The following is a 14,539-nucleotide window of genomic DNA, read 5'->3' as shown; positions in this document are numbered from 1 at the left end:
GGGGCATGTGGGGTCGCGCTGTTCGCGTGCATCTTCCGTCGCCTTGCACCCTGCATCCCTGCCTGTAAGTAGTAACACCTACGCAGTAAGCTCTAAATCCAGTGTCGCGAATTACACCCTTATGTCTCCACCCAAACGTGGCCTCACCACGACCGCCAAACTATACGATCAAAATCTTGCGATCCGACGAATCCAAGTCGACAACAAATCCTTCGCGTTGAACATTTGGATTTGAACAAATAAACACAGAAACCTGATAGTTACTTGTTGAATATCCACAACGAGAACAAAACAAAATAAAAAAGCACAGGAACCCCATACAGTCGGGCTTTTCCCCCGGTGCCCACCCACACACACGCCCACGATGCACTCCTCACTAGTCCGGCTCCAAAACACCTTTGGCTTCTTCACGACGGTGGCCTTTGTGGTCGCGGCCGTGATAGCCGTTTCCGACCTCTTCGCGGCGCGGACGCCCACCGCCCCGACCCTCCGCCCCACCAGCGTCTCGGTCAACAAGGGCCGCCCGCACTACTACAGCAGCAAGAAGGAGGAGTACGCCTCGATACGGTTCGACCTCGAGGCTGACCTGTCTAGCCTCTTCACCTGGAACACCAAGCAGGTCTTTGTCTACGTCACGGCCGAGTGGGATGAGCGCGGGAGCAGCAGGAGCAGCGACAGCAGCAACGTGACGGCCGCCAACCAGGCTGTCATTTGGGATAGCATCATCACCAGCCCGAGCTCCGACCACCTCGCCAACCTGGGCCCGCATACGCTCAAGAAGCTGAAGAAGAGCGCCCAGGGCAAGACGATTGATCCGAGCCGGTTAGTACTCTTTTTCCCCCTTGTGCTTCAAATAGAATCTCTTTAATACGTTATCCTTACTGACACGTGTAACAAAAAAAAAAACAGTGGAATCCTCAAGCTCAAGAACCAACGCCCCAAGTACCAAATCACCCACCCGACCGGCAAGCTGGCCCAGACCCCCGAAGTCCGCCTGCGCCTGCACTATAACGTCCAGCCGTGGGTCGGCGTCCTCGCCTGGAACCAGGTCCGCGACATCGCAAAGTGGAAGGCCATGGACAAGGGCCTCAGCAAGCCCTTTCCCCTGCCCGCCATCAAGGTCAAGGAGACGCCCAAGGCCAAGAAGGCATGAGATAGACACATGTGTTTGGAATTTTTCTTTAAAAAAAGGGTTTGCCAAGGGGCTTCTTGTTTCTCCTGCACAAACATGCTGGCGCAGAGTATAAATATTCCATTTAGGCTCAGATATCCTTTTATGTCATTTCCTTGGTAGAACTTTGCCAAGGCATTTATAATATTTTCGGTGCCAATATATAATTTTGTTGGATTTGCTAACAGAACACCTAGACAAATATAGTGGTGAATGACTTTGATTTCTAGTAGGGTTGAATGTATCTGTCATGACGGGCATGAATGAGCGCCTCTACATCAAAACCGAGTCGCTCCATCTATGACTCATATGATCTCTCTGTACCAAACACCCAACCCCAAGATAACACTCTAGTGCTTCCCCAATCAATAAGATTATTCGTAAACCATTCCCGCTGTATTGATAAATGTCACAAGAATCGCACAGCCTTGCTGAAAATGGTCCTCTAGGTCCAGGCGCCAAAATAGCTTCCCTGTCTATACAATATAGGACAGGAAATTTCAGGCATAAAATGTAAGAAGCTGACGAGAAAGAAGAAAATACCGCTTCGGGGGATAGCTGAACATATCATAAACCAAAATTGACCCCCTTGCACACCGTCCCCAGTCACTATCACGACACGCCATCCATCTAGGATGAGGCGCCGCGCGGAGGGCCTGAACCGCCGCCGCCGCGCCCACGTCCACTCTGCCCACCTCGACCACCCATGTTTGGCCCGCCACGAGCTCCACGCCCACGGCCGCGACCCCTACCACGACCAGACGGTGCGTCCAGGCTTGCGGGCGGCGGCACGTTGTTATATGATTGTGCCGGCATCGGTGAAGCGCCCGCGCCGCTACCATTGGGGTGACCGGAGTAGCCGTTTGCCTGGCCTGCGGCGTTGTCATATCCGAGACCACCACGTCCGCGTCCACCACCGCGGCCTCCACGCTGCTGTTGTTGTCCATGACCATCTGCTCCTGGTGCGGGCCTATACACCAACGAGCTGTGCTGCAATGGCCCACCGTTGCGCGGGCCCTGAGTCCCATTGTGGCCAGCGTTCGGAGCTCCTCTGCCACGTCCGCCGCCGTTAGCGCTGCTTCCGTTCAAAGCACCTCTCCAAGAGCCCCTAAGCGGGGGAGGTGTCGGCGAATCCCTCATCTGCTTAAATCCATTGGCACCGTTAACGCCACCAGAGAGTGTGGTAACGGACGGAGCGAGAGGCTTCCGCGCGAGCGTGGCCTTGCTTCCCGTCACAACTTGCCTGTTGGTCAGGTTGAGCACTGTGGACGAGGCAACCGTCTGGCCACGGAACGCTGGGCATCGCTCTCCCAGACTGCCACCACTCATGAAGGTGATATCGAAAACGATGTCAAGAAGCTTGGCAGTCGGCGTGCGGCTAATGCCGATAACGGTGCCGCGGACCGCGATGGGTACCTTGCCGGACGCGGCAACGTACACCACGCGGTCACCCAAGGCAAAATTTTGGTTGCCCAGTCGTACTTCGGCGTCTTCGGGCTTGAGCAGCGCACTGCGGGGTACCGCGTTGAGTCCCTTGGCTTCAAACTCAGGGGCCGCGAGATTGAGTTGGTCTGTGGACGCTGCCAGCGCCATGACGACCTCCGAGTCGAGCTGCTCGGCATCAAGCGGCACGCGTTCAAACTTGCTCGTCTCAATCGTCTTGAGCCAGGCGCCAATCTCCTTCACACGTGCCTGAGCCACTTTCTCGTCCTGCCAGATGTCTGTGTCCTTGATCTCGTTGCCGCTCGGAAGTCGCTTGAGCCCGGCGAAGAGATCCGGGAAATTCTGCATATACTGTGCGAGCAGGCCAATCGTGGCCGGGCTGAACTCCCAACCTGAACCCGACTTTCTTGAATACCCGAGCACCTTTTGCTTCTTGCTCTCAAACTTGAGGTTCAGGCCCAAGTTGACCTTCAAGCTGCCCTTCATTGTGTAAACAAAAAATGATGCTGTTATCCTGCTGAGAGCGAGGGGATGAAGGTCAAGGCTCTTGGCAACGGCATAGGACGGCACGTATCTGTTATTACGTTCCGCCTGGAAGATGATATTCTTGGCAAAGTCGGGCTCGGGCTTCTTCAGGACCGAGACCCGGACATCCACCTTGTTGCCTTTGTGGCCGACGACCTCCAATGGCCGTCCGTAAGCGTAGTCACCCAAGAAAAATGCGTGGCAGCCCAGTGGGAATTCCTCCTCAATTGGCAGAGCGGCTCGCTCGATGAATCGCTCGTCTTCGTTGACCACCTCGTCGACAATAACCTGTGGTGCATAGTCTGTCTCCATACCGGGAACCTCGCCGTACTCCTTGATAGTAGCACCTTCCTCGGTTTTGATCAAGCCCTTGAGCATTTCCACATGCACCAGAGATTCGACATCACCAATAAGGATGCCTAGTCGTTTGCTGTAAAACTCTTCGATGCGTCGAGACTTGGTGTGGAACTGCTCCATTTCCTTGTGCTGGTGAGGAGTCTGTACAACCTTTCCGTTTGCATCCAGTGTGTAGTTGAATAGTTCGTCGGAGACACGGACGACCTTGGCCTCTGTCAAGAAGGGATAGCCAACATGGCAGCGCTGTCCGAGCTTCATGACGGCCGATGAGGACTTTGTCTTCATCTCGGTGTCGGAGAGCGTAACGACCATGCTCTCATTACGGCTCTCCTGTTGGAACACGTTGACACCATGGAAGCCCAATGAAGCAGTGTAGGGCAGTGTAGCCAAGCTAGGGAATCCCGCCAGTGCAGATACGTTCAACAGAGCGCCGTCCGTAAGTCCGTGAAGGTACTCCAGGCCCTCGGTGGGAGGCAGCTCAAAGATATTCATAACACAGCGACAATGCGGAATGTCGGGGAAGATACCAGGCAGTGATGATGGGTACTGGAAGTCCAAGTTCGGGTCGTGAGTGAACTTGAGAGCCACGCCAAAGCCGTTGCGCGACTTCTCCACGTCAGACAAGAGATGGTTCTTGGTAGCCATTCCGTCCAAGAGTCGCTTCTCATCAATGAAAGGAATCTTCACCACCGCCTCCCATTCCTGTTTCTTTCCGTTCATATCCAACTCAAAATCGCGGGGGTAAAAGTCGATAATGGGCGAGTTGGGGTCGGTCATGAGCTCCCAATAAACGGTGGGAACAATCTTCTTACTTCGGTCTGGAAGAACACCCATAAGCTGCTCATATGGTTTGAAGGGCTGGCCGAGTGTGAAATTCATGTCGGCATTCAAACCCTTCATGACGTCCGATATCATAGGTGAGTAGTGGAACTTGTAGAACCAAGGCCACGACCGAATGCCGCGGTAGTAGTAATACAGAACCCACTGAAGACCCTGAACGTAGTTCTCTGCTAGTTCTCGCAGTCCCTGCTCTTTGGTTTCAGCTGTCCATTCGAACTTTTCAGAGTAATACTTGTCCTTCCATTCCTGGAACTTTTGCTGGTAGAGGACCTCCATGGCAGCTTTTGCCTCCTCGGGAGATGTATCTACGACAGCGGCGCGATCGTATTTGAGCATCTCACGGTGGGCAGCTGCATCACCCTCCTCCTCGAAGCCATCATCGTCGTCATCATTTCCAGACGCGTCGGGTAGCTTCGGGAAGGAGAGTACAATAGCCCTGTTTCCTTCGTCGTCAACCAGAGTCTCGTAAGTGAGGCGGAAACTATCGGCAATCTCCTGTGCAAACTTGCGGTCTGCTGCATTGAGGCCTGTCCCTAGGTTGAGCGGCGTCTGTGATCGCTTCGTGATGAAAGGCTTGATCTTGTGCTTCCAGAGATTCTTTTGCGATGTGGTGACTTGGAGTTGACCCTTGGGTCGCGACTTGACTGGAGCGGCCTCAGAATTCTCCATTTGTTGCTTAGACCTGAACCAATGCTCATTCTGCATGTCCACCTCAAAGAACCTGCGCTCAGCTTCTCCAAGGCCTTCCAGGAGGAGGCCCAGTCTTTGTAGGTTGACTCGGCCGCCCTCGTTGATGTAGCCGTCGCACTTGGGCAATATCTCCTTGTACAGACGGAACATGAGCGCCAAAGCGCCCTCGTTAATGTGCAAATGCGGCAAATTAGGAAGAAAATCGTTTCCAACGAAAAATGCCATGAGGATGAAATCATCAATGACCCTCTCCATGTCAAATGGGAACGTCATCCTACCATCCTTCTTGAGATCCTGAAACTCTAATTCCAAATACTCTCTTACAATGCACAGATGCAACAGGTAAAAGTTCTGGTGCTCGAGCTCCTTGGACTGGCTTTTGGACTGCCTGCCAAAGGTGACCTCCTCACGGAGGAGGCAGAAATGGGGGTCATGACTTAGCAGACCCAGCATGATAAGATCGGCATCAAGCCCGTACAGACAGTGTCGGACGTTGTGGTTGTAGTCCGGCTGAGCCTTGGCGTTGCGGATGTACTCCATGATCTTGTGCTCTCCCTCTCCCGGAACCTCATGCCCGGAAAGCACAATCTCGCAGCCCTGCCATTCGGTGTCCTCTGACACCTTCTTGTTTACGAAATACTTGAGCTGCTCAGACAGCTTTGCCATGAACTCTGTCCCTGGCGTGATGCAGTTGCTGTCAAACGGCTCCTCCTTGGGAAGCTCCTGGCCCTCACGAACAGCCTTGTCGCGAGCCACCTCGGCGTCCAGCGCAGTGCGGAAACGTCGAGCGCGCTGCTGGTTCATCTTGGCGCGAGGCGCCACACCGTCTATCGCCATGAAGAACAACTGCTTGGGCTTGATCTTGCCGAAAAGATGCTCTATGTAGTTGAAGATGCGAATAAACATCTCATCTTCGCTCAAGCGAAAGGACGTATCATGCGTGTCCTTGTGTGTGCAGTTGTGGATGATGCCGTTCATGTCGAGATATAAACAGTCAAACTCTGGAATGCGGTTTTCCGCGATCAATTGCGAAATGGCCGGGTAACGCTCAGAGAGCCACCTGAAGAACTTAGGAACACCCATGTTGACGGCGACCGAAGGTCTTGGCAGTTATAGCGAAGAATGAATGGGCGGGAGTCTGGTTAATGCTTTTCGAACAGTAAAAAAGCGCAAGACACCGAATGAGGTCCCTGATTCCGGTACTCTTGGCGGAGGCTTGCAGTATGGCGCGGAGGATGTCGACTAGATCCGTCTTCAACGTCAAGTGCAAGGAGAGACCCGACGTCGCAAAACAAAGAATGCGCGATCAAGCCAAACGCAACGGTGAGAAAGGAAAAAATGAACAGTAACAATCCAACCGCGACAGCCCGAAAGGATGTAAGTTGAAAATGAAAAGAGATCGGAGCAAAAGACTTGGCAAAAGTTGCTGATCCCTCGTTGGCGCCAAAAGACGATTGAGGCGGAGAAAGAAGATGTGGTCGCAAGCAACCCAAATGCGCGACGGTGAAAAGGGCGGCAAGCGGGTGGCGGCGCATCGCAGCTGTTGTGGGGCTAAATGACAGTCATCGGTGGGGCACTTTTGACTCTGGAGAACCAAGCGCGGAGGAGAGCAAGGGATTGATTGATTGCATTGTCATTCACAGCAACATCCATCCATTACCAACATCCACAAATCGACGTGGTCCTTGCCGGCATGTCGCTTGGGAAACATTACGACATCTGCACCAAACCTCTGACTCTTATTTCTACCTTTTGCTGTTTCTTACGGGTAAAATTTAAATTTAGTCATATGCGAGAATCACATTCTCGAACTACTGTAAAGCAATCCCAGCCAGATAGATCCTCGACGACGTAGCTGGCGCTCAAAGTTGAGCCTCAGCGCCAATCAGACCCCGCCGCCAAAGCAACTCTAAATTCTGCCACCATTTACCGCCTCGTTAACGCGTCTTTGGACCCGCGGTGCGCGTGTTTGATCTAACGATCCATCCCCAAAATCATCTCCAAGTAGTCTATCTAGCATCGCAATTGTAGTCGGCGAACTTTGGGGGTTTCTGACAATATTTTTGCCAAAGAAGAGTTTCATTGGCCATTGCATCAATAAACCTTGTACACGACTGTATTTCAGTTACTGATACACAACCACCAAAATGGCACCTCCTCCAGCCATGGACGTCGATGGTCAGTGGCTGTTCATCCGTTTCTCAATTCTTTGACATAGACCCCGCTAACCAGTCGCTACAGAAATGGACGTAGAGGAAGACTTTGACCAGGAGCAGAGGATAATCAACGAAGGTAAGCCGAGGCTTCGCTAGCTGGTATCGTTTTCAGTTGCGCGCTTTAGTTGCTGACTTGGTATATCAGAGTACAAGACATGGAAGAAGAATAGCCCTTTTCTCTATGATATGATCCTCAGGTGAGCCGAATACCCTCTTCTGTCCTTTTTGCTGTCATCAGACACCGGCGCTAACTTTGCGAACCGTTAAAAGCACCGCCCTTGCATGGCCGACTCTGACCGTGCAGTGGTTACCTGACGTAAAGGAGCCTGAAGGCAAGAACTATCGCATTCACCGTGTCCTCCTCGGCACGCACACGTCAGGAGCCACCGATGAGTACCTGCAGATCGCCGAGGTCGAGATTCCTAAGGCCGTCCAGCCAAACCCAGCAGACTACGACGAAGACCGCGGCGAGATTGGCGGCTACGGTGGTAGCAAGGGAAGCGAGGCGGCCGCTATCAAGTGGAACATCACCCAGAAGATCGACCACCCGGGCGAGGTCAACAAGGCCCGATACCAGCCTCAAAACCCTGATATCATAGCGACGGCCTGCGTCGATGGCAAGATCCTCATCTTCGACAGGACCAAGCACAGCTTGCAACCCTCCGGCACTCCTAACCCCCAGTATGAACTTGTTGGCCACAAGGCCGAAGGTTACGGCCTCAATTGGAGCCCTCACGACGAAGGCTGCCTTGTCACCGGCAGCAGTGACCAGACGGTGCTTCTGTGGGATCTCAAGGATGTTCAGCCCAACAACCGTATCCTGAAGCCCAAGAGGAAGTACACACACCACAGCCAAGTTGTCAACGACGTGCAATATCACCCCTTGGTCAAGCACTTCATTGGTACCGTCTCGGATGACTTGACTCTGCAGATTCTTGACACAAGGCAGGAATCGAACGACAAGGCGGCATTGGTCGCCAAGAATGGCCACTCAGACGCCATCAACGCACTAGACTTTTGCCCCGCGTCCGAATTCTTGGTCGCAACCGCTTCGGCCGACAAGACAATCGGCCTATGGGATCTGCGAAATGTCAAGGACAAGATTCACACCCTAGAGGGTCACCGGGATGCCGTGACATCGGTGTTCTGGCACCCGCACGAGGCTGGCATTCTTGCCAGCGGCAGCTACGACAGGCGCATTCTGTTCTGGGACTTGAGCCGCGTCGGCGAAGAGCAACAACCAGATGATGCCGAGGACGGGCCGCCAGAACTGTGAGTTGCCTGCCTAGATTTGGACTAACATGAAGGACTTTTGGCTGACTTTAGATAAACGTACAGGCTCTTCATGCACGGAGGTCATACCAACCATCTGGCCGACTTCAGCTGGAACCCCAACGAGCCGTGGATGGTGTGCAGCGCGGCAGAGGACAACCTGCTTCAGGTCTGGAAGGTTGCCGAGTCGATCGTTAAGCGCGACGACGCCGACCTGCCGGTGGACGAGCTGGGCCCCTAGAGGACGGTCCAGCTCCGAAATCGGGTTGTCGATCGAAACGACTGGAGTTCACTTTTGTAAAGTGAAATAAATCAGGTACAATGCTTCTTTCCCCTACCGATAGCGGCAGCGTTTGTGTTCCTTATCCGGGAGAGTGGAGCAAAAGATATGGAAAATACTTTGAAGAAGAATTGGTTGGGTCGGTGAGGAGATGGACTTATGGAGGACATCAGTAGTAATACCATTGAAAGTAGCAGTCAAGGTTGTGTTTCGTTCGGGGCTTTTACTCTATGTCGCACAAACTTGGAAGATATCCGGGCCAGCTACGCTAAGTTGCTGTACTCACTTGCGTATGATAAATAGGCCGAGCTATGGTGTTAGGAGTCTATCGCATTTTTTTTGGGAGGCACGAAAGCAGGAGTATACCTCCAGTACGTACATTAACATTCCCTTCACCTATCCGTCACTTTCCGCTCATTCTGATTTACCAAATGACGGTTCCCACCAACAAACGTCTGTCATGTTGGCTGCAACCTTAAATTGTCGACGACACAAACTTATCAGCCCTCTCGTGTAACTTGTCAAATGTCCATCGCTCACACAACAGTTGTCAGAATTCTTTTGATCGTCTTCACATGAAATAGACGAGCCACTGCCAGCCATCATGGATATCATCGACAGCGATCATGTCGCTGGACGTCAACAACCGGATCCAGGCACTTTGAAGGAAGACCGCTCCACTACTGAACAGCTTGACAAGGTCGACAAGAACGATGAAGAGCTATCGGGAGAAGATGACCCTTTCAATTACATGCTGGCGGTTATTCGCGCCAAGCTCGACCAAGCTTCACCCGACGATCCGCTACCGTGTCGTCATAAGACAGAGACAAAGTCCAGAGTCTCTGATAATGACCGACATCCATCCACCGGTCCGGCGCCAATAAAGACAGCAAAGCCATATTTACAAGCAGATGCTCAGGGCGGTAGTCAGATACCACCTGCGATTCCTCCCCTACCAGTGATACCTGACGGTGGCGAGATGACCCTGGCCTCCGAGTTACAGCAGCTCATCCAGTCGGAAAAGAAACTTGATGCTGCAGCATTGTACAAACGCCGCCGGATAGCCAGCTCGGAGCTGCTGGTCAACACGAGATACTTTGCAGCCCCTACATCCTCGCAACCGACAGTCGGCTCAGTCCAGGGGGATCTCTCCTTCCAGGCCCTGTCCCAACCTCAACCACAGTCACGGCCAGGGTTCCGGAGGAACATACTCACTCAGCAGCCCTCTAACGGCTTCGATCTCATCAGCTCCCTCGCCTCCTACTCGGTCCTCGCAATTGAGTTCATCAAGTACCTCCACCCACGGGACATCCTGACCGTCTACTCCATCAGCCGCGTCTTCCACGCCAACTGGGACGCCAACGAGCATTACTTCTGTCGCATCCTGGCCTGCCACCTGGACCCCACGGCCGCCAGAGCCTACCCCTGGGAGCTGTACCGCGACTTTCTAATCCGCAACCCCCGCGGTTATATCGCTATCGACTACACCCAGCCGGACTTCCGCCGCGGGATCGACATCGACAACCCGACGCCCTGGAGCCGCATGGTCCTCAGCCGCGGCAGCTCCGCAGGCCATGCGCCACTGCAGCTGAGCCCGGGCTCCAAGCTCTGCCTCGGCATGGCCTGGATCAACATGCTGTTCGTCCGGGAGCGCCAGGCCCGCGACGTGGTGGCCAGCCTCGCCCGCAAGGGCCACCGCGTGCCCCCCTCGACGCGCTCCACCATCCGCAAGCTCTGGACCCTGACCGACTGCCCCACAAACCGCGGCCGGCACGGCCTCGTCCGGGCCTGGGCCGACGAGGACCTGCTCACCGCGCAGCTGCTCTTCCTCAAACTCGACCTCATGTTCAACGACGCTATACAGGGTCCTGGTACCCCCGACCTCCGTCGTCTGATGCTCGGCCAGCCGGGCGGCGTGCGCGTGCTCTGGCAGCTGCTGCGTCGAAGGCGCTTCGTCGCCGACCTGCTCGATCTTTTGCGGCTACAGCTACTATTTGACGAGGGCACCGCGACGCCGGAGCAGATCGAGCGCGGCCTGCCCATCGCCGGCGTGCCGGTGGAGTTGTTTGGGGTTACGCGGTGCGAGGGCTGGGGCCGGGGCGGGGCGCCGCTCGTCCAGCCCGACGAGCTCGTCGCGGCCGAGTGCGTGAGGAGGCAGCTTGGTGTAGACAAGCTGCTGGTGCCTATGGTGGCGTGGGGCTGCGTCGACTTTGCTACGGGGCGGAATCTGGTCCCGACTGTAGAAGAGTTGTACATGAGCGATGATGACGATGGTGGTAGCCGTGGGATTCAGGGGCCCATGCCGCCACCGGGTGGCCTCGATACCCTGGCGGGAAGTGTGCCACTGGAAGAGGGTGACTGGAGACCGCACCATGCTATGCGGGCTGTTTTTGACACGCTGACACCGCAGCAGCAGCAGGCTGTGATCGCGGCCGAGGAAGACGAAGACCTCATTGCCCAGGCGTGGGAGGATGATTCGAACATGGAGTTGGATGAGTCTGAGGAGGATGGGGAGGAGGATGGCAATGATGATGCTATGCCGGATGTTGAGTGAATTCAATGGGATATTACTGTGCTTTGCATTATTGTAAGCCTGCAGTGGCAACTGCCATGCTGCTTGCTGGAAGAACTTCTTCACATTTGGCCTCGTTTATCATTCCATCCTCCAGAGTGCTATGTATTGCTTTGGGTTGGAAATGGTAGATGAACTGGTTGTTTCTATGGAAGAAAGCACCATCTGTTTATGACCACTGCTCATCATTCCATACATGTTTCCCCTGATTCAGTGCTTGTCTCGGATATACAGACTCAGAACATCCTTGGCTAGCTTGGGTGGTTGTGAGAATTATCAGCCTCGGATGCTCGGTAATAGGGGAGACATTTCGAGGACTATGGACTCAGAACTGAACAACTAAAGGTCGAGTACAGAGCAAAGCTCTACCCTAGTAGCTCAAGGTACTGGGACACATAACGTTGACTATCAATAATTCCGGTTTCTTTTCGACTCATTCACATTCACACTTGCCACTAAGTTGCCGATTCTGTTAGCAATTGTTACGATTGCCCTCCGTTACGATACCCCTGGCTAGGGTCTTGATAAACAAACAAAGCATCCTAGAGCAAGCTACTACGCCAAGGTGGTCTGACAGCACAAGTCCATCTGTATAGCATACACCCCTATTCACTTGATACAGTCTTCACGTCCTCAACTCGAGCATCTTGCTCGAAACACGCCCTATAATGAGCTGTGAATGGTCTGTGGAGCTCACATTACATCGGGCAAAACTAGGGAGGAAAACTTTGTCAAGATACCAGAGACTCACGTCCACGAGCACTGACAAAGCACGACACGGAGCAACTTTCCACCGCCTCCTTTGTCTGTCCTGTCGTCGAACGGTTGCACGGAGCAAACACGGCCCTTCCACTTGTTAGCCAAGCAAAGCTGTGCCTACAATCTCCGATGCTGCCCGATGAAAACTTTTTTTTGTCGATGCTTCCCCTGGATCGAGCCGGAACTCCTCGCGAGGCAGATCTAGACGATGGGAATGTTCAAGGGCGTCAAAATAACAAATAAATATTCTCTCTACCAGTGCGGGTTTTCTTTTTGACGAGCCAGTCGCATTCCTTCTTTAGTTGATTATCATCGTCAAAAAAAGGATAGTGGGATATGAAAGACAAGAAGTCTAAAAGTGTCCGGCCCATGGTTCAGCGAGAAGAAAAAAACCTGACACACACCGGGCCTACTCAAAGTCTCCGCTGCTCGGTGGCCCGCTTCGGTATACAACCAAAGAAAGGACAAAAATAATTTAGAAAATAAAAGAGAGGCGTGCTCGTTAGCTTCTCTTTGACCGTACCCCCATCGTGAACCTCTGCCCCCTTTTTTTCCCTCTCCCTCCCTCCCATGGCCAGAATAGCGGCGAGCTTGGTACGTGTGGGAATTTCACCCCCACCCGGTATATGGCTGGACGGTTGGCAATGTTGCAGTTGGCAGCAGACTTGGCTACACCGATGAGGGTTCCCGAGTTCCCAACTTACCTAAACCAGATGTTGTGGCCGTGACGCGTCCCCACGGTCACATTGGGAGAGAGCAATGCCAGCAATAATGACAACAGCGAAAAGAGAGAAAGAGAGTCATTGGTTTGTTTACCCACCCCCATTTGTATTGAAACAAGTGCCTCCCAAAAAGAACAGATGAAAGAGTCCACCTGTGCACCCAAAAAGACGCCTATTGAGGCTTGGGAAAGGTCACGGTCGTCCCATGGACCCCCGTCATCTCCGTGATCCCTTTGCGATATAATATATGATATCGAAACCGTGATAACAGATCGGTGGCGCCGACATATAGAACTTAAAACTGCGGCCTCCAACGAAAAAAAAAGAAAAAAAAAAAGAGGCAACCCCCACCCGTCAATGCCCATCAACCTTATTAGACCGCGGCCCCCACAGGCCGCCCATGACACGTCTCAGGGCTATATGCGAGCTGGCATAGGAAACAATAGCAAGTGGCTGCGACATCGCAAATAAGGAAGATCAAAAAAAAGAAAAAGCGTCAAAGATACCTAACCCCATTTCGGAGACCAAGGCCGGAGTATCCGCCCCAGCAACCTTTCTTCGCCCGAACCGGTCAGATTCAAGGGCCGAGAGGAGGAAAAAAGGGCGATGGAACGCGTGATTTTTCTCCGTGTCAGTTCAAGAGGCTTATACCGCTCGGGGCAACGCTTTCGCAGATTGCCGACCAAATAAATCCCTTCGCCTGCCTAACCCGTAAGCGACGATGCGTTAAGAGAGGCGTGGATCATATCTACAACCTTCCTTATCTTGTTCCATCGCCTATTGTTCTCCCGAGCTCCATCCTTCCTGCTTTGTGCGCCATTGTCTCAGTGGTGTTTCCTTTTTTGTTGTCGCTGTGACCGCTTAGGATAAAAAAAGGGCAGTGGAGCTGGAAGCGAGCGGGAAGCGGGAGGTGGGAAACAGAGGCTAGGGAACCGGTAAGAAGAAGGGGAAAAAAAAAGGGTTTACAGTAGGTCTGATCACCCAACCCACTGGCGAAGAAACTTGCCTTCAGTGGTTGTATTCTTGTGTGAGTTTGCGAAGCTGTTTGTTATTATTTTTGGTAGTGTCCCGACGCTGCAGAAATACCATACCACAATGCTAAGCACCCCTCCGAGAGAAAAAAAAAAAAAAAAAAAAAAAAAAAACAGGCATCACCCCAGCAGATGGCTCTCACCGAGATTGTGGAGTAGAGGGGCGCGGGCTATAGTATACCACCTCGAATATCTACCCAAACCACAACTATAGGCCCTCTGTGGCGATTGTGATTGGGTCGCACAGACATTCGAAGAACTGGCTCTGCGCAATACGTTGCCTGAAAGAGGCTTCGAAAGGCAACAGCTTCTAGTTCTAGAATAGATCCAAGTTTCAAAAAAGTCGCTCTAGTTCTGTATACACCGAGCCGCGGACACGACCTCCCCCCAACTTGGAGGTCTGAGAGCATTAACGTCCTTCTGTCCAAGCGGCGATACCACATCTATCTTCTTGGTTACCTAGGCAGCTTGGTAGGTAGATATCCTCTTACGTGAACCACGAAGAGTTAGGACACATCACATCACATCACAAATCCAAAGTTCACTTCAGTCCGGGAACGTTAAACAAGTCTTTACCACTCACAGAACCGTGGCGCAGGACCTCCGTGATCGACACACCGGATCTCGGAGTCTTTGCTTTTTTCTCCGTTCAACTTCATGC

At 53.1% G+C, this 14,539-nt stretch overlaps 5 protein-coding genes across 5 annotated transcripts; 4 read left to right on the top strand and 1 right to left on the bottom strand.

The window, feature by feature from the left end:
* The first annotated feature begins 91 nt into the window (after positions 1–91).
* Positions 92–1,374, top strand: MGG_07324 (uncharacterized protein). The gene is made up of 2 exons (XM_003715511.1): positions 92–822; positions 910–1,374. The coding sequence occupies exons 1-2, from the start codon at positions 365–367 to the stop codon at positions 1,151–1,153; spliced, it is 702 nt and encodes a 233-aa protein (XP_003715559.1). The 5' UTR covers positions 92–364; the 3' UTR covers positions 1,154–1,374.
* On the bottom strand, positions 1,299–6,520 carry MGG_12403 (5'-3' exoribonuclease 1). Its single transcript, XM_003715510.1, has one exon. It carries the CDS (start codon positions 6,107–6,109, stop codon positions 1,802–1,804), a length of 4,308 nt encoding a protein of 1,435 aa, XP_003715558.1. The 5' UTR covers positions 6,110–6,520; the 3' UTR covers positions 1,299–1,801.
* A 469-nt stretch (positions 6,521–6,989) lies between these two features.
* On the top strand, positions 6,990–9,238 carry MGG_07323 (histone acetyltransferase type B subunit 2). The gene is made up of 5 exons (XM_003715509.1): positions 6,990–7,204; positions 7,268–7,318; positions 7,388–7,439; positions 7,513–8,514; positions 8,581–9,238. The coding sequence occupies exons 1-5, from the start codon at positions 7,174–7,176 to the stop codon at positions 8,753–8,755; spliced, it is 1,311 nt and encodes a 436-aa protein (XP_003715557.1). The 5' UTR covers positions 6,990–7,173; the 3' UTR covers positions 8,756–9,238.
* A 160-nt stretch (positions 9,239–9,398) lies between these two features.
* MGG_07322 (uncharacterized protein) lies at positions 9,399–11,421 on the top strand (the record flags this gene model as incomplete). The annotated part of the gene is made up of 1 exon (XM_003715508.1): positions 9,399–11,421. The coding sequence occupies one exon, from the start codon at positions 9,399–9,401 to the stop codon at positions 11,346–11,348; it is 1,950 nt and encodes a 649-aa protein (XP_003715556.1). The 3' UTR covers positions 11,349–11,421.
* Positions 11,422–12,695: 1,274 nt separating this feature from the next.
* Positions 12,696–14,037, top strand: MGG_15905 (uncharacterized protein; the record flags this gene model as incomplete). The annotated part of the gene is made up of 5 exons (XM_003715507.1): positions 12,696–12,719; positions 12,986–13,038; positions 13,371–13,558; positions 13,724–13,782; positions 13,996–14,037. The coding sequence occupies 5 exons, from the start codon at positions 12,696–12,698 to the stop codon at positions 14,035–14,037; spliced, it is 366 nt and encodes a 121-aa protein (XP_003715555.1).
* Between the last annotated feature and the right edge of the window lie 502 nt (positions 14,038–14,539).

This window comes from Pyricularia oryzae, chromosome 2, assembly GCF_000002495.2.
Source record: "Pyricularia oryzae 70-15 chromosome 2, whole genome shotgun sequence".
In the NCBI taxonomy this organism is placed as follows: domain Eukaryota; kingdom Fungi; phylum Ascomycota; class Sordariomycetes; order Magnaporthales; family Pyriculariaceae; genus Pyricularia; species Pyricularia oryzae.
This window is presented reverse-complemented; position numbering and strand designations above follow the sequence as displayed.

What these genes read in the sequence shown, in the direction of transcription:
- MGG_07324 (XM_003715511.1), top strand. Translation starts at nt 365, where the DNA reads ATGCACTCCTCACTAGTCCGGCTCCAAAACACCTTTGGCTTCTTCACG. An exon ending in AAGACGATTGATCCGAGCCG is followed by an intron (nt 823 to 909) that starts GTTAGTACTCTT and finishes AAAAAAAAACAG; the next exon opens with TGGAATCCTCAAGCTCAAGA.
- MGG_12403 (XM_003715510.1), bottom strand. Translation starts at nt 6,109, where the DNA reads ATGGGTGTTCCTAAGTTCTTCAGGTGGCTCTCTGAGCGTTACCCGGCC.
- MGG_07323 (XM_003715509.1), top strand. Translation starts at nt 7,174, where the DNA reads ATGGCACCTCCTCCAGCCATGGACGTCGATG. An exon ending in TCCAGCCATGGACGTCGATG is followed by an intron (nt 7,205 to 7,267) that starts GTCAGTGGCTGT and finishes CAGTCGCTACAG; the next exon opens with AAATGGACGTAGAGGAAGAC. An exon ending in GAGGACGGGCCGCCAGAACT is followed by an intron (nt 8,515 to 8,580) that starts GTGAGTTGCCTG and finishes ATAAACGTACAG; the next exon opens with GCTCTTCATGCACGGAGGTC.